This window comes from Mastigoproctus giganteus, chromosome 4 (genome assembly GCF_048544385.1).
Source record: "Mastigoproctus giganteus isolate SK-2022 chromosome 4, ASM4854438v1, whole genome shotgun sequence".
Classification (NCBI taxonomy): Eukaryota; Metazoa; Arthropoda; class Arachnida; order Uropygi; family Thelyphonidae; genus Mastigoproctus; species Mastigoproctus giganteus.
Window position 1 is genome coordinate 149,120,366 of NC_143578.1, and position 19,521 is coordinate 149,139,886.

The 19,521-nt window shown below is 39.3% G+C and overlaps 1 protein-coding gene across 1 annotated transcript in view; it reads right to left on the reverse strand.

The window, feature by feature from the left end:
* The window catches only part of LOC150087120 (twitchin-like), a 3,511,780-nt gene that overhangs the window by 1,769,589 nt on the left and 1,722,670 nt on the right, over window positions 1–19,521 (reverse strand). The window contains 1 exon segment of the mRNA XM_090372971.1: window positions 2,441–2,743. Within this exon segment, the coding sequence (XP_090229097.1) occupies window positions 2,441–2,743 (303 nt within the window).

A 19,521-nucleotide genomic window follows, 5' to 3' on the forward strand; every position in this document is an offset into this window, starting at 1 on the left:
GCTACGGACAAAGGGATGGTTCAGTCGGAGAAGACAGAGAGTGGTAATCAATAGACACTGCTCTTTGTGGACTAATGTTATTAGTGGAGTCCCTCAGGGTTCAGTGTTTGGCCCATTGTTGTTTTTTATTTATCAATGATATTGATGAAGATATATCAAACTTAATGTACAAGTTTACATATGATTGGCAGGGTTGTTAATGACAGTAATGAAAATTTGCTACTGCAACAGGATCTAAAAAAGTTGAGCAGATGGGTTTAGAAGTGGCAATTGAAGTGTAAATTGACAAATGCAATATATGGGTAGCAGTTGCTCCAGAGAAATGTGCCATCTCTTTCATTCTCCACTCAAGGCAGTGGAGAATGAAAAAGATCTGCGGTAATTGTACAGTCAGATATGAAGTTTGGTGAGAAGTGTAGACAGGTGGCCAGAGCAGATAATTTATTCATAATATTATCAATGATATACAGGAATTTTGCTAGCAGGGATAAGGAGGTGATTATCCCCTTCTATAAGGCAATGGTCAGGCCCCACCTTGAGTACTGTGTACAGGTCTGGAAGCCTTATTTTACAAAGGATGTAGGGTTCCTAGAATGAGTACAGAGAGGGCAACAAGACTGATGGAGGGAACAAAGGGGTACTCTTACAAAGAAAGGCTTAAGTTCTGCAAATTGCAGTGTCTGGAAACTAGGCACCTGCGCGGTGATCTGATTGAGGTGTATAAGGTCTTGAATGGTTTGTGCAGGCTCAATGCTGGTGGGATTCTTCCTCTTACTCAGTTTACAAACCTGAGGGGGGGGGCACAAACTGAAATTGAGGAAAGACAGTTGTCAAATAGATGTGCCAAAATTTTCCTTTAGCCAGTGGGTAGTTGATTGCTGGAATAAACTTTCATCTGTTATTGTGAAAGTTGGGTTTAGGATGGAATAAATAAACCCAGCATAAATAAATTGAAGGAAGCAGTGGACAAACTTTTGGAGGGAATGGATAGATGAAATGGGAAGGTTTTTTTTTTTTTTTTTTTTTGGCTGATACTGTGTAAGCTTGCTTTCTTGCATCACATGCCTCTGCTAATATCAATGCTAATCTACCCATAATGTATTTATGAATATGTAGTTTATTAAAATTTTAAACAATACAGTTATTATGGTCAGTTCCTCTGATGAGCTGTCACCATCTTTGCCTCTCCTGTGCTGTCTGTTTTAGTTCCTCAAAAGTTCGAAGTCCTGCTTCATCCAGCAATGTCCTGATGAAAATCTTTTTTTTGGTCTTCCCCTAAGGCTTTTTTCTTCCATTGTCCCCTCCAATGAATCCAGAAGCAAACCACCATGTCAAATCACATGGCCCACCCATTTGAGTCTAGTTGATTTTATTCTGCCTAGAATTTTCCTTTGTTCTTGGATATGTCTTAATTCCACATTTGGCACTTTTTAAGTCCATTTAATTTTTTTCCATCCTGCACCAACACCACATCTCAAAGGCTGCAACTCTTTTTTTTGTCTCTCTTTGTTAGAATCCATGGCTCTGCTGCATATAGTGCCACTGACCAAATATATGTCTTTATTATCTTTTTTCAAACTAGTTTGACTAGTCTGACAAACTAGTTTGCTGGTGGCAACAAGATTTATTCATAATATTCTTATCCCTTGATTGAACACAGCTTTTTTTTTACCTAAATATATCTTATTTTGAAAATTAAAATCCCTTCACATATATACTCACCTTTGTAGGAAGTATTTTGCCAATTTATTTAATTATTAGCGGATTTTAACACTGAAATATAAGCAAAATAAAGCTAAAATTTCTACTTGAACATAGTAGAAAAGTTTGGTAGAATCTCTTTGAACAAATAATGGTTATTTCAACACAATTTTGGCTGATATAAGCAATTACTTTAAGTAAAAGATGTTTTCATTGCACTTCCATGCTTTTAGGACCACTCTTAGGCTTTGAGGTTAGTGCAAATATTCTTTCTGATCTACTACAGTTTCACCTCATAAAAATGACTAGAATCATGGAAGAATATCTAGAAGTGTTCCTTATAGACTTATTTAGGAACATTACTACCTTCTGTAAAGAAAAATGGTATTCAGAAAATAGTACTGGGTATTTTAGCTTGATGATGACCTCTTTTCAAGAAAGATGTTACCATTTGCACAGAATGCCAGTTTAATGATGCAAACCAGAGAAACTCATTTATTTGAAATAATGAAGAAATTCTTTGAAAGTAGCAACTGACTGATAATTGAAAGTAGGATAATTATGAGAAAACTAAAACTAAGGGGAGATAAAAAAAAAACAGTACCACTGTTTTACAAGTTCACATTTTTCTCTTTCCCTGCAGCTTAAACCCTCCTTAAAAAACTTTATTATTAATAGCATTTCTTTGATTTAAAATTATGAAATAAAAATGCTTTGATTAAGTATTTTATACACTTACAGAAGCGTGGTTTTGCTATTATAGATTTAGATGGTGAACTTGGTTCACCAGGCCCAGCTTTATTTACAGCTATAATACGGAATTCATATTCCTTCCCCTCAGTCAGAAAAGGAGCAGTTCCTTTGCACTGGTCACCTGGTACTTCAATTGCTTTATCCCAATGTGTAGCTTGCTTTTCTTTTTTTTCAATAATATAATGAGTAATTGGAGATCCACCATCACTATCTGGAGCTTTCCATTTAAGTTCTACACGATCCTTGTTCCAGTCAATTGGTTCGGGTGTACCTGGTGCAGTTGGTGGTTCTGAAATAAAAAAAAAGTTAAGTGAAAGATGTAATGTGTACAATAACAGTTATTTTTATTCTCATACAAGTTCAAAATAACATTTAGTTTAAATGTGCATAAATAAGATCAGTAATTACAATCAGAAATCACATAACAGCAAGTAGAGGAATAAAGCTATATTGTAATTTAGAAAGTTTAGATATACATTTTTGCTACACAGGTGGTTCTCATTTTACATGAGTTGAGCTAACATCAATTCCTACATACACATCCCTACCCAACTGCCAATGATATTATTACTTAAGGCATTCACAACAACATGACCACAGTGTGGTGTGTATTTATTTTTATTAGATTTCATTACAACAGTGTAGTTTGCACCTTTTTTTTTTAATTTCTTGAAAGGGCAAAGGTAAAGAAAGCCTACACGAGAAACACGCAAAAGTTCGATGAAATTTACCGGTAAAAGTACTTTGCCGTAACGGCATTTGTATTGTTGCTTGCTCGGTAAACAGACGGTGGGTGTTATCGGTCAGGAGTAGAAATTGAATCCCATGGCAGATTGAAATCCTCTCGAAGTGGAGGGGTAGTAACTTGACCTTTTTTCTTTAGAATCACTGGTGGACTAGTGGATAAATTGTTTATTAAGAAAAAAAAAAAAGGCAAAGGAAGCCCACACGAGAAGCACAGAAATTTTCGAAAAAGTTTACCAGTGAAACTACGTTACGAACATTTTTTATGATGCCAGAACTTCCAATATGACTATTCGTGATTCAATTAGTTAATTCAATTAGTGATTCTAAAAAAAAAAAAGGTCAGGTTACCCCCCCCCACACTTCGGGAGGGTTTCAAGCTCCCATGGGATTCAACTTCTACTCCAGACCAATAACACCCACTGTCTGTTTACCGAGCGAGCAACAATACAAATACATTTATGACAAAGTACTTTTACTGTAAATTTCATCGAACTTTTGCATGCTTCTCGTGCAGGTTTTCTTTACCTTAGCCGTTGAAAGTAACAATCACATTTTAATGATTGAGAAGTCTAGATGCACGTGTCTTATATGGGTGTTTAATGGCACATAAGCTACACTGACTATAGGGATGTGTTAGGAAATAATCCAGAATGAAGCCATTTAAATTTCATTTTATAAAACTATTCAGAATCGATTATATATTCCAAATTTTTTCAGAAAGTAGAAAAGTTCATTAATATTTGCCTGATCACCAATAATATGCTCTAGTGATCTCAGTTGAAGTTTTGTTAAAGAAAGCAGGATAGATGTTCTGTCCTGTTGATAGTGAGGACAGTCAATAAGAATATGTTTGACTGTTAGTTGTGCTGAGCAGTGTCGACACTGAGGAGGATCATCACCACTGAGTAGACGGAGATGGATCAGAGGAGTGTGAGTATTCTTGCCCATGCAAGTTCCACTTCTTCCCTTGTTGTCTGGATGCTCGAGTGCCAAATTTTTGGCTCCTGTTTCAATTGGAAAAGTTTATTATTAGTCTGGGTGTTCCATAGTTCTTTCCACTGTGCAAGGCATGCTGCTGCTATGATGACATTATAGTCCGAGGCTGGAATACGGACAGATGTCAAATCCAACATTGACGGGCTTTTTGCAGATATATCTGCCAGTTCATTCCCCTTTATCCCCGAATGTGCTGAAATCCAAGAAAAGTTCACTAATTGTTGACGATATTCAATTTTCAAGAACAACCACCTGATTTGATTTAAAATAGGGTGCTTGTATAGGAGAGATTTTGCATTGCTTTAATTGAGCTAAGAGAGTCAGTGTAAATTACTTATTTTGGAGATGGATAAAGATTCAAAATTTCTAGAGCTAGCTTTATTCCATGTACTGCAGAAAAGTTGCTATACCCAGGTGGAAGGGAAGCTGAAATGACAGCAGAGGGAAACATTGCTGCTGCTCCAACAGCTGATTGAGATTTGAACCCATCAGTATATATTGGCAGGAAATCAACATAGCTGTGAAAATGACTTGCATGGAGTTGTTTCATGTTGAGAGTCAGTAGAAGATTCTTAACCCATCGAAGAAAATAAGTATCAAAGTTCAGTTGAGCAGGGGGAGTCCAAGGTGGTTGAAAGTAATTCATTACCTGCTGACTATTGTTAAGAGGAACTTTCCAACTCTGTGATATTTCAAAAAGCCGTAGGCCTGCTGGCCTTACTTTATTAAGTTTATTTCTATAGAAATTAGGTTGTTGTGGATCGAAGAGGTATGGGTGGACAGGATGCAAACAGCAACTTTTTACTTTGGCTGCATACTTCAGCGGTAACATTTTTCTGCAGAGGGGCAGATGGGGCGCATGATCTTCAATACACAGACTATGAGTCGGAGATGTCCTGAAGGCTCCAAGTGCAATCCATAATGCACTGTGTTGTATGGGATCCAGCCAGTGTAGTACACTCCTTTGGGCAGAATTGTAGACTGGAGCACCATAATCCAAACAGGATCTAATCAGTGTCTATATAATTGAAGCAATGAGGTATGATCTGCTCCCAAAGACACAGCAGATAAAGCTCTTAGCATGTTCAGCTTTTTAAGACAGGCATTACGTACAAATTTAATATGTTCAAGGAAGTTTAATTTGTTGTCAAGGGTTAATTCCAAGAATCTTTGTTGTTTGGTTTTTAGAAGCATTAGCAACTAAGGCCATATTGCTCCAGGAATATGCGGTGGTCATTCCCTGACCTTTCCGCATCCTCTGTATTTGGTGGTGACGGGCTCGAACCCCGGTCTAATCAAGAAGCATGTGCTACGCACTGCTGCTCCTTCCCACCTGGCTACGGAGGCACCCTTCCAAGAATCTGATGTTGTAGGCAATTGGAATGGTAAAGTCTGACATATGAAGTTCGGGATATGTATGCAATTTACGTTGATTGCAAAAAAGTGTATAGCAACAGTTTTCTGTTGTAAAAGATGATAGCCATTGAGCACTGCCCACTTTTGTATTTTATTCAGGGATATCTGCAATCGACGTTCAAAAGATCTAATGTTCTGAAAATGGCAAGAAAGAGAGAGATCGTCAGCATAAAGTAAGCCTCAACAATATTTGGAAGTTCTTTTCTAATAGAGTTCTAAGGGCAAAAAGGGTTGAACTCAGTACAGACCCTTGCAGAACTCCTTCCTGCAAGAATGTCGTAGAAAGGGAGTTTAAATATCATACTTGAAAAGAATAACTCCATAAAAAGTTCTTAATGAATATAGGTAGGTTGCCTCATAGACCAAGGGCATGAAGGTCTCTAAGAATGCTGTGATGCCAGGTAGTATCAAATGCCTTCTCTATGTCGATGGAGACCCAAGGGTGTTTTGCCCAGCAAATGCCTTGGGAAAAATGGGTTTTCTGTTTATAGTGGACGCAAACCGAGTCAAGGAATCTTTCTTGGCTTGTCTTTGTATGAAATGAGCTTTTGTACTTCGTTTCTTATAGTTAATGAGATTAGCTGTGGTTGGGGATCGTCTAAATAAATTCCACGCTTTATTATTTTTTTTCTCCCTTTGTTTTCGTGTATTCGCCATTCTACCCGTAGTTAAAATGCGCCAGGCCAGAGGATTCTTCAATGGAATAAAGTTTTTAGCAGCCGATTACAAATGGGATGTGATATATTGTCACTTCATCTACGGGTTGTAATCATATAATTTCCTCATTCAGTGTAATTGCTGACTGAAATTTGACCCAGTTGGTTTGAGAGAATTTACATTTCCTGCAAGGTTTTGGTAAAGATGATTGTATAGTGAGCAGATTACAAATAATTGGAAAATGCTCACTGACTATGGGATCATCCATAACAGACCATTCCATGACTGAAAACAGTATCGGGGAGAATATTGAGAGATCAACTGCAGAAGTGTGTCCAGTTGGCTGTTGTGGACATTCTCTCGGATATTCCAGACAAGCTGTACTTGCTATCTGAGAGTCTAAAACACTGATGGAACTGATATTATTATTTATTATTATTATTAGCTATATGGTGCAAGGAAGCCGGACGCTTAGGCTGCACCAGCCAAAAAAAAAAAAAAATTCCCGAGTTACAGAGAGAGAGAGAGAGAGAGTGTGTCAAGGTAGAAGGGAATCACCAAGAAAGGGAAGAATAATGAGATCCAACTCAGGACCCTGGGTGTGACACTCAAGTCAAGTGGACCCAATTTCGGCAAAGTCTGGTCGGTCTGTGACAGCCAAATCCTCTGCTTGCACCTTCACAATGGTGGGACTGTCAGTAATCCTGGGTATAACCCCCATGAGCAAGCACACTGTGGGTGACCACCCAGGTGTGAACCAACATAAGCAGGGGTTGAGGTGTGGCATCCACACCACATGGAGGAATGCCACCCCTCTGTGTTACCAGGTGATTCTAGATGGTAGAAGACTCTCATCAAACAGTGCAATACCACAACTTTGCTTTTTGGAGGCTTGAAGGGTTTTGTCTCCAGAGCTAAGTTCCGGTCAAACCTTCCCCATCTCTTCATCATGCAGTATAACTGATGACTTTTGAGGTTATCATGGCGAGCTCCAATCTACCTTATATTTTGAGGGTACAGCTTAAAACGGTGTTCACAGGCCAGCCGCTAGTGAGTACACCAGACCGAACCTATTGGTAACTCTTTAGGAGGCTTCTGAATCAGCTAGTGTATAATCTGGCTACCTCTACTATGCCAGATAGTGACTGGTGGGAGACCGAGTTGTGTGCATGCAGGGGGCATTGTCGAGGTCATGTCAAGGATTTGGGTATATTCTTACCATGTGTACGCCTTATACAAAAATCTCATTACTTCATATAGCATATCCCTCCCAATTTTCATACTATTGAATACACCGTGAATTGTCAAAGTAAGCTTATCTGCGAAAAGATCTAAACCTCCCAAACACTTCCCAGTTCATTTAATAAATATACGTGGTGTCAATTCTAATCTCAATGATGTGCATTTTCACATGCAGGCTGCCAAACCCCATGTACTTTTTCTGACAGAACCTCAGTTATCAGTTGATTGAACCACTGCTCATTTCAGTTGCCCAAATTATTCACTGTATGATTCCTTTCATCTCAAAGGTGGTACACTTGTGCATATGTCCGTTCTGATATTCCCTGACATCTTAATGCCTTGAAATCTCCTCTTTTCGAACTTCTCTGACTTAAAAATCTCTCTACCTCATTCAATCAAATTCATCTGTTGTCTCTACTGTTCTCCCAACTCCACTAATCACTTGGAGCTCTTCGACTTCCTGTCTTTGCAACTTTACTTTCTGCAGTATAACTTTCCTAACAGTGAAGTAATTTTCCTTGGTGATTATAATGTTCACAACTACAGCTGGCTTCCATTCTCTAGTCACACATACCCAGCTGCTCGAGATGCTGATGCTTTTACAACTACTAATGACCTTGCACAGATTGTTCATTTACCTACAAGAATCCAGACAATCCTAACCATACAGCCACGATGCTTGATCTTTTTCTCACAGACAACCCTTCTAAGTACACGGTCGAAGTGAGTGGTCCTTCAGGCACCTCAGATTGCAACTTGGTGATTGTCTCTTCTCCAATGGAACTTTTATCTCATGGCTGTTCCCAACCTCGTGTTGTTTGGCAATACAAGAATGCAAAATGGGATAACCTGTGAGATTTCTTTTTTTCTTTTCCTTGTTCAGATTACTGTTTAAAAATTTCTGATGTCAATGTTTGCTCAGATTGTGTCAGTGAAATTATTCTTTAGGAATGGAGGAATCCTTTATTCCACACTCCACTTTAAAATCTCATCCTTTATCTAAATAAACCTTGGTTTTCCAATAAATGTGCTAAGGCTGTTCAAGAGAAGAATGTTGTGTATCATAATTGGCTTGTTTACAATTCTTCAGTTTCGTTTTCTGCCTACAAAAAACCTTGCAACAACCAGAAAGCAGTTATTAATTAGTCCAAACAAGATTTTGAACAGGCTAAGAGTAGAAAACTATCTTCTTGCCCTAATGTAGCCAAGCATTCTGGTCTCTTGCCAAAGCTATTGGCTGCAACTTTTGCCCATCTCTGCTCCCACCTCTGTCAAAACCAGATGGTTCTACTGTCACTTCAGCCAAGAATAAAGCTGACCTGCTAGCATCCCAGTTTTCTTCCAACTCATGAATTAATGACCTTGGTAAAACACCTCCCACCATTCCCAACACACTCTGTTCAATGCCTCCTGTGGTCTTCATTCAAAATGACGTCAGAAGGATGTTGAGGAATCTTACATGCCAAGAAAGATCTAGGTCCCGATGGTATTTCTCCACTTGTTCTCAAAACCTGTGCTACTAAACTTACTCCTGTTCTTTGCCGCCTTTTTTTCACTTTCTTATTCCAAAGGTGGTTTTCCTTCTGCTTGGAAATTTGCTCATATCCAGACAGTTCTGAAAAAGGGTGACAAATCCCTCCCATCCAATTATCATCCCATTGCAATTACTTCTACTTTTTCTAAATTAATGGAGAAATCAATTAACTGCACACTCTAAAACTACCTAGAAACCTTCCATGTGATCAACGATCGCCAGTATGGATTCCATCAGTGTCGATCCACTGGTGATATTCTAGCTTATGTTACCCATTTATGGACAAATTCAATGGAAAATTTTGGTGAAACACAAGCAGTTGCTCTTGACCTCTTAAAGGCTTTTGATCGTATTTGGCACAAAGGTCTTCTAAACAACCTTCCATCTTATGGTTTGCCAACTGTAATTTTGTAATTGGTTATCCAGTATCCAGTTTTCTCTCTGACCGCTCACTGAGGGTGATGGTAGATGGCTCTCTGTCTTCTAACTTCTCCACTAATGCTGGTGTCCCTCCAAGGTTCAATTTTCCCCCCCCCATTCTTTTCCTCTTGTATATTAATGACTTTCTTCCATTGACTGGAAATCCTATCCATTGTTTTGGTGGCAATAGCACATTGCATTCCACTTTCCATTTGAGAAATCTTGCCCTGCTCAATCATCTTCAACTTCTCTAATATGCACTACCAATTCTTTAAATGCTGATCTCCATGTAATTCTCCATTTAGGCAAAGAAACTTAGTTGATTTCAATCCTTCTAAGACTCAGTCTTGCCTTATATCTCGCAAAAAGGATTCTTCAGCCTCTATGCTTATCTTTGGTGACACTCCGATTTCTAGGAAAAATAATATATCGCTTTTGGGAATTACCCTGACTATTAATCTCTCTTGGCACACGCACATTACAAATAATGGTTCCTCTACTTCTAAAAAACTTGGTTTTCTCTTTCGCTCTCGGTGTTACTTTTCTTCCAAACAGCTGTTCACTCTGTACAAATCGCAAATCCACCCTACCATGAAATATTGTTCCCACATCTGGGGAGGTGCCCCCAAAACCCCTCTCTGGTTTCTAGATTCCATTCAGAATAGGGCAGTTAAGTTTATTAATGACTCATCTCTTATAGAGTCTCTCCACTCTCTGTCTCATAGACTTACTGTTTCTGCTGCATGCCTTTTCTACAGATACTTCCATGGGTACTGTTCTTCTGAATTGGTTTCTATAATTCCACTCTCTCTTTCAAAACAGTCCGAATGCATGCCGACATCCATTTACTGTCCAACTTCAAGCTCACAGAACCAACTTTTCATCTTTCTCATTTATTCATTCAACTGCCATTTTCTGGAACAACTTTCCTTCATACGTATTTCCTGAAAATTAGTCTACAGAAGTTCAAGTCTAATGTCAACAAATATCTTCTTTCGTCTTCTCAACCTTCAACCTAAGCACAGTACTAAGTACTATAGGTTCTAATACCTCTCATGTTTGGGGTTTTCATAAAATAAAAATTGCCAATTTTATGTAAGAAGGTCCACCAGTATTAAGGATGGTAAGGTTTTGCTTATCCAGAAGGGTTTCAATTAGTCGGCCATATATATCTAATTTAGAAGATCACCATAAGGGATGGCGGCTATTAAAATTGCTGTTGTTGTTGTTTGGCATTTAATGGCACAATAATAGCTTCGACTATATTGTGCCTTGCTATTGAAATCTCCCAATAGACAGACGGTGGGAGCTAAGTGTATTATAAGGTCTTCAATATCTATGTAAGAGCAAGTGTGATTCGGTTGAAGATAAATTGAAACAAGCGTTATTACAATCTGTGTAATTAAATGTACAGCAACAGCTTCAATTTCTGTTTGAAGAACAGAAATTGAAATGTTTGCCTGGGATCTGTGAGTTGATCAAGATGGTTACACCACCATGGGCAGTATTCGATGTAATGCAATCTTTTCAATATACAGAGTAGTTCTTTATGGAGGTGGAAATTTTAAATAGGTTTCCTGTAAGCAGAAACCAACTGGAGAGTACCATTAGCATTAGTAGAGGCATGTGATGCAAGAAAGCAAGCTTATGCAGCATCAGCCAAAAAAAAAATTAGCGTTGAATGAGGTAATGAATATCGTTGATATTGTTACGAAGTCCTCTGCAATTCCACTGTAAAAATTGCTAAAAAAAATTGTACCGGAACGCTCGTCGATTAACTACAAATAGTTACCTATGCTTTTTTTCATTTGTAAAAATAAATAAGTCAAAGATTAGAATATTTGTTCAGTATTTATTTATAACTATTAAATAAAAATTTCAAAAGTAAAAAACAATTAAAAAAATTTTAAAAATCAGAAAAGAAAAAAAACAAAAACAAAAACTCCAAAATAATATAAAGAATACTGTTCAGAAGAATCATAGAAATTCCCATACAGGATCGATTACGTATTCTTGTGTGACTGCCCTTTTTTGTTTGTTGGTCAACAACAGAACGATGAGACCGCAACCAAGATTGGACATAAAAATTTGGATTCCATAATTCTAATGGTGGATTATGTAGTTTGATAAACAAACTTGCCACATGTTCAACAAGAATATGGGATCTTTTCTCAGTTATTATTATTATTATTAGCCATAAGGTGCAAGGAAGCCTGAGGCTTTGCTGCACCGGCCAAAAAAAAAAAAAAAAAAATTCTGAGTTATCCAGAGAGAGAGAGAGAGAGAGAGAGAGAGAGAGAGAGAGAGAGAGAGAGAGAAGTAGAAAGGAATTGCCAAGAAAGAGAAGAATGATGATATCAAGCTTTTAAATATCAATGAGCTTTTAAATCTGGTGAGTATGGGCTTGGCACACGCTGGGTCTGCCAAGCCCATACTCATCAGATGCGTTCATACTGCTGAAGCCACACTCGCATTCAGAAGAACTGAAGGTTATAATTTTGGAATAAGTTTTTAAATGTTCCAAATCTGTGGGCATGCTATGACCACCATTAGCTAAATAATCCCTGTAAGCATATTCAAACATTTTGTCAAAGATAAATTAAAACGTTTACAGAGATATTCTATTTCATTTTCTCCAAATCCAAGATCAATTTCAGATGGCCATTCGCTTGGTTCAAGAATTCACAACTCTTTTATAATGTCTGAAGTTGAAATTCCTTCAGTAAATTCAGTAGAATCAGTACTAACACTCAAGCCTATGCTGCCTATTATTAATAATACTGTTTAGAAATTGATTTCTATGAATTAATGTTACTTTGTTATTGTCTGTTAATTTTACTGAAAATAATTGCATTTTTTCAATAGCATCTGAGGCTTCTAACAACTTTTTTCCTTTATGAGGATCTCTTAAAAATTCCAAGTAACGAATTGTACGACAAATCTGTTTGTCTGCATATACTATTGTCGTATCTCTTTTTTGCAATGACTGAAAAAATCGATAGCTCAAACAATACATCATACATCAGGGCTAAATTCAGAACAAACTGTTTGAATGAAATTATTAGTTTATATAATCCATTGAACATGGATTGTTCAGTTTTGTTTCGGTTGTTATCTTTACTGGCATTTTCAAAATGATGGCATAAAGATGCAAAATTTTGCCAAACTGCTGATATGACCCTAAAGGAGCTGGTCACCCACCTTACATTAAATACTTGTCCAATCCTTTTAATTTCTTCACTAACGCTGGTAGCACATGCTTCTATTTCTCTCTGATTTTTTGGAGTTTGACTGTACAAAGTGTACAGCTTATCCATAAATATTTGAAAATGGTTAATTCCATGAACTTCTGATATTGCATCTCTAACTCAAGCCGATTGTTTAAACAATGCCATATGATCAAGATTTGGATATTTCTTTAATAATAATTTATTTCCAACTCCAGATTTTCTGCCCGACATAACACTTGCCCCATTGCTCATAAAAGAAATTAAATAGTGTTTTAAATAATTGTTGTCAAATCCATATTTTTCAAGGCATTTTAAGGGACACCCTATTATTGTGAAAGCTGTTTGATCTGGCAATTCGATTAAATCAAGAAACAAGTAATGTAGATCTTTCATTTTATTGGTTTCAGATTTTAAATAAATAATCAGAGTAGATTTCTTGCTTAGAGTGGTAGACTCATCAATGAGAATTGATAGGTTTCCATGTATGTCCACAATTTTAATTTAATTTGCCTTGTGACATGCTCTATTATATTAGTAGCACTTAATCTTGAATGCAAACCTTGAGCAATAACAGTGCCATTCAATTCTTGAAGTTGTAAAAACTCAAAATGGTCAGAATATGGTCGATCATGTTTTGCAATATAATATGCAGTTCTAAAAACCTTACAGGTGCTGGAAATTTCAGAGTCATTCATTTGATCAGTTGCCGCTTCTAAATGTTGTTTATTTGCAGCTTGAAAGATTTTTTCAGCCTATATATGTTTGGCTTGGTTTGGTTTGGTTTTATTGGCGCATTAGCAACTAAGGCTATAATGCGCCAAGACCAGGTAATATATAAAAATTTAACCTCTCAGTGACCTAATTAGTTAGGCCACCATGTCTGGATATATAATAACAAATATATAAAAAAAATAAAATAAATCAATAAAGAAATAACAATAACATATAAATTTTAAATACAAGTAAAAACCTTTATTGATTTAAAAAAGCTAAAAACAGCAGACACATTGTCATTGTCGGATAAAATCTGACTGAGTGTATACGGCTCAGTCAGATGATTAAAAGCAGTAAAACGGATATTGCTAAAATCTGGACAGTCAACTAAAATGTGTCTAATTGATAAAATTGTGCCACAGGACTCACACATAGGAGGGTCATCAGCCCTCAGCAAAAACGAATGAGTCAAATGACTATGTCCTATGCGGGTCCAGGCAAGAACAACTTCTTCCTTATGATTCCTGCGCAGACTAGATTACAGGCTTTATTCGATATAATTTGTTCACAGTCTGTCTATTCCATGAATCCTGCCATTGGGAGTGTATCTTCTGGTGTATTACTTGCCTGTAGTCTGTATAGGGGACTGACAGGCAGCAATTATTATTGGGAATTGCTGATTTGGATGCGGTGTCAGCCAAATCATTTCCCATAATCCCAATGTGGCCGGGAATCCAGCAGAAGTGGATATCATATTCACGTTCATGGAGAAAGTGAATCTTCTGCTGAATACAAGACAGAACCGGATGAGGATTATATCTCACTGATATTAAAGCTTGTAACACGCTGAGAGAGTCGGAATATAAAATGAACCGTTGGTATTAGCATTTACTAATGTGATCCAAGGCTAACTCTATAGCGTGCAGCTCTGCAGTAAATATGCTGCATTCAAAGGGAATCTTCTCCGATGTAGTGGTGTCCGTACAGACAGTAGCAGATCCCACATATGATTCTGACTTCGAACCGTCTGTGTAAACTGGCGCGAAGTCAGAATGTTCAGCTCGGTGTGTGCTGAATAAAGCTGCAGGTAGACAGATGATGGAGTGTCTGACTTTCCCCAATTTCTAAGGGACAAGTCACATGCCAGGACATGAGCATGCCAGGGTGGAAGGCATTGCTTTGGTGTTTGGGCAACCTTTTCTACCTTGATATTAAGTTCTTTGAGTAGCTCTTGGAGACAAATACCAAAAGGACAATTGGCAGTATTACAGGTGTTGTACAAATTTTCCCAACATGGCTCAAAAACGAATGGCCACGTAGGATGGTCTGGCAGGGATTTCAGTTTTAAAGCATACTTTAGAGACAACTGCTTATGTCGAAGAGATAACACTGGTTCGTTTGCTTCGACATATAAGCTCTGGACAGGAGATGTTTGAAATACTCCAGTAGCGATACGGAGAGCCTGATGATGGACAGGATCCAACCATCGAAGTACACCGTCTCTGGCCGAATTGTATACCAGGGACCTGTAATCTAGTCTGGATCGTACAAGTGCACAGTAGATGCGTAGTAGGGTGCATCGATCCGCACCCCAAGATGTAGAGGAAAGAGAGCGCAGAATATTCAGGCGTCTTGTGCACTTTGTGCGGAGTTGACGGATGTGATCCAGAAAGGTCAGCTTTTTATCAAATACGAGTCCCAAGAATTTTGTGTCCGCTGCTACTGGAATAGCATTTTGTCCGAGCCTTAATTCAAGTTCAGGATGAAGATTACACTTACGACAAAAGTGTATGCAAAAGGTCTTCTCCGGCGAGAACCTGAAGCCATTAGCCCAGAAATTAAGGCGATCAATGGCTTTTTGTAGTTGTCTTTCAATAACCCTCATGTTGCATGACTGACAAAATATGCTAAAGTCATCAACATAGAGGGCACTGTTTACAGTTGGAGGAAGTTGTTCTGTGATGGAATTAACTTGGATGGCGAAAAGCATGACACTCAATACTGATCCTTGTGGTAGTCTCTCCTCTTGGCTGAAGAAACAAGCGAGTGAGGATCCCACACGAACTTGGAAATATCGATTGGCAAAAAGTTTTTAATAAAAATGGGGAGCTGCCCTCTAAGGCCAAGGCTATGCAAATCTTTTCAGATGCCAAATCTCAAAGTTGTGTCATACGCTTTCTCCATGTCAAAGAATACAGACACCAAATGTTCACGTTTTAGCAAAGCATCCCGGATGGATGTTTCCAGTCTAATAAGATGGTCCAAAGTGGACCGGTTCCTTCGGAAGCTGTACTGTATGCTGGAGAGAAGGTCATTTGATTCTAAATACCAGATTAAATGAAAATTAACCATTCTCTCCAGGATTCTGCACAGACAGCTAGTCAGAGCAATAGGACGATAATTTTTAGAGACTTTTGGATCCTTTCCTGGCTTAGCAAAGGCAAGAACTGTTACCTTGTGTCATGAATCCGGAAACTGCCCTTCAATAAAGATTCTGTTATATAGAAGGAGCAGATAATCCATAGATTTTGGTGAGAGATGCTTAATCATTTCATAATGGATGCCATCTGGTCAAACAGCACTTACTTTGGAAAGAGTGAGGGCTCTTTTCAGTTCCTGTATAGTCAATGCCCCATTGTAGGGATAAAGGCTCTTAGACTTAAAATTAAGTGCCTGTTTTTTGATTTTATATTTCAGAACCAGGAACTCTGGGGAATACGAAGATGTTGAAGAGATGTTAGAGAATGTTTCCCCAAGAGAATTGGCTATTGCAGTTGGATCTTCAATAGTGCATCCATAATAATCTAGGATTGAAGAAGGGTGGGATGTATATTTTCCCTTCATTTTCCGGATTTTATCCCAGACCAACTTAGTACTAGTGGACTGAGTAATTGATGAAGTAAAACGGATCCATGATTCCTTTTGACTCTGACAGTGGATATAGTGTGCTTTGGCTTGTACGCGTTTAAAGGCTATAAGGTTGGTCGTGGTAGAATATCGGCAGAATATCCCCCACGCTTTGTTTTGAGCCTTTTTTTGCTGCTGTGCATTGTGAATTCCACAAAGGTTTGGGAAATGGTGGAAACTGGGCAGATGTTTTTGGAACAGCATTTGCAGCTGCTTCAACAATAATTTCTGTGATGTGCGTTACTGCATCATTGATAGGCTCCTGACTGACGGTACTGAGGTCAAAATTTGCCTGATGTTGGAAGGCAGTCCAGTCAGCCTGATCAGTCTTCCACCGTGGTAACCTGAAAGGAAGACACGGTCTCCCACTGTGTAATAAGGTTAACACAGGGAAGTGATCACTTCCGTATGGGTTCTCCTCCACTTCCCAGGTGAGTGAAGGGAGTAGAGAAGGGGAGCAGATAGAGAGATCAGTGGCAGAAAAAGTATGGGTAGTCATGTGGAAGAAGGTGTTTGTTCCAGTATTTAAAAGGGAAAGGTCATTGTCATTGAGCATACGCTCTATGACTCGTCCCCTTCCGTTAATGTTAGCACTACCCCACAGGGTGTTATGTCCATTAAAATCCCCGAGAAGTAAGAAAGGGGGAGGCAACTGCGTTACAAGATAATCAAGGTTTCCTGGGAGATATCAGTCCCAGGTGGCAAATAAATAGAGCACACAGTTAATAAAAATCCCACTGTAAGTTGAATTGCAACAGCCTCTATGCTGGTTGTAACTAGCAAGGGCTGAACAGGGGTCTGGTTGCCCACAAGGATAGCTACTCCTCCATGAGCAGGACCATCTGCAATGGTATCCTTATGAAAAATGGTGATGTTATGCATGGTGGGATCATCATTTGCCTTTAGATAAGTCTCCTGCAAACTGGCTCATGCTTTTGCAGGAGGGCCTTGATGTCATCAGTATTTCGCAGGAATCCACGACAATTCCATTGTAGGAATTTAGCCATTATTTTGGCTTGGTGGGTCCATCAGGCGGCTTCCGGTGCTGAGGGCTTACTTTTGTCAGTCTGGGATTTATCTTTTTTGGGGAAGAATGGACGCTGTCCCGTGTCCATTTCTTCGTCCGCAAAGAGTTCCAAGACTGATTCATCCGGTACCTCCTCATTCTCTACATCCATTGTTTCTGGTGTTGCGGGTGGCTTTTCCAAACTTTTTAGCTTTTCTTTACCACTTAGTTTTGGTAGTGGTGGAGCACTAGGAGGTATGGATATAGGAGTGGAAGCCGATTGTGTTTTTTTGGTGGGCTTTTGTGAACTCAATAAATAGCGTGCAATCGGAGTGAATGACTCTCTTGGTGGTATAGTCATCTCAGTTTGTGTCCCGATAGTGCACTTAGCAGAAACCTTCTGGGCATATGAAGGTTTCCCGCTATTTATTGGTTGGATACGTTTTCTGGCCTCTGGGTAGGAGATATTCAGCTCTGTTTTTAATTTTTTTAATTTTTGGATTTCTTTTTCATCCTTCCACCACTGGCATGCTCTAGAGTAGGCAGGGTGCTCTCCTTGGCAGTTGACACAGGTCGGTTTTGGAGCTGAACATTCCTTGCTCTTGTGGTCTTTAACACCGCATCGAGCACAGGCAGGGTTACCACGACAAGATGTTTGCGAGTGGCCGTATTTTTGGCATCTAAAACACTGCAGTGGGTTTGGGATATAAATCCTCACTGGGCAGTTTAGATAGCCTGCCTTGATGGAACTTGGAGGCCGTGGGGTGTTAAACGTGAGGATAAGAACTCGGGTAGGGACGAGATTCCCATCCTTTCTCATTGATATTCTTTTGACAGCCGTCACTCCTTGTTCTTTCAATTTAGAGCAGATCTCTTCTTCAGAGTTTTGTGGGGGGTTACGGTGATAGGTATTCCCCCTATGGATTTAGAGTTTGAGATTTTTTCAGCTTGTTTTGTGTGTGGAAGCTTCGGGCGCCCCCGTAGCCAGGTGGACAGGAGCAGCAGTGCATGGCACACGCTTCTTGATTAGACTCGGATTCGAGCCCATGACCACCAAATACGGAGGATGCGGAAAGGGCGGGGAATGACCACCGCATATCCCCGGAGCAATATGGCCTTAGTTGCTAATGCTCCTAAAAACCAAATAACAAGCTGGAAGTTTCAACCAAAAGGTCGCCAGAACGCAGTCTTTAACGGATTTTGGTGAACCTGCCAACCCTTCTTTCCAATTGACTGCTCTCCGGTGGAATGGAGAATGAGGAAAAGTGGTGTCACTGATGGTGGTGGTGTATCCTCAATTCTGGCTCTTTTTGCAGAGGCGTTTTCGATGTTATCATCTCAATGTAGGGGCCTTGTTGGGGCCCCAAAATAAGAAGGATTTAAATTACTCATAGGAGTAAGATAAAAATTTCAGATGCCCTAAGTACCTCACCCACCACGGAGCCCTACGAGGGGACGCCCACTCGCGAACTAGCAGTAACTGCGTACACGAATGGGACGCCAAGTTAGCTTAGAGGCACCATACCCACGTTTCAATTAAGCCTTGATCCCGTCCCAGGACCAAAGGGAGGGAGACTTATTGGAATGCAGTTGATCCTAGCAGTAAGAACCACCCGCCGATTGATCCCAGTCATGCCGGTCCAGAACCACCTGTCTTGTCGAAGCGGGGGCCAAAGTGGTGTATTAAGGCTGGGCCCCTCAACCACCAGGATCCCCCTTTCCGAATTCTACGGGTCGTGACGCACGGCTGCGCAAGCCGGATTCCAACGATGTAACCCTGGAACCAAGGTATTGGCGTTAGATCCCAGTGATGCTAGTCTGGAAGTCCAGCAGCGTCACTGGGAGGTCCCCTCACCACGTACAGGTGCCCACGTCGAGGGGCCTATATATGTGAAGTACGTTTTGAATGTTCATAAATTTTCTTATGCAAAGATGTCAATTGTGCACTTCTATCTTTGCTATAAGATGATACCACTACCACACTCCATTCCTTTGAAATGCTAACTCCCTGCATTTTAGATGGCCCTAATTTTTTTACAGCAGCACAAGTCAAACATCCTAATTATTCAGCATCGCATATAAGCCAAGGATATGCTTTTTTCTTATCAGCCCACACGTCAGCATTCCAAACATGGGGCCAATTAAATTTTAATTCTGTGTAACTTTCTCTCATCTTTAGATCTTGATGGAAAAGAAGA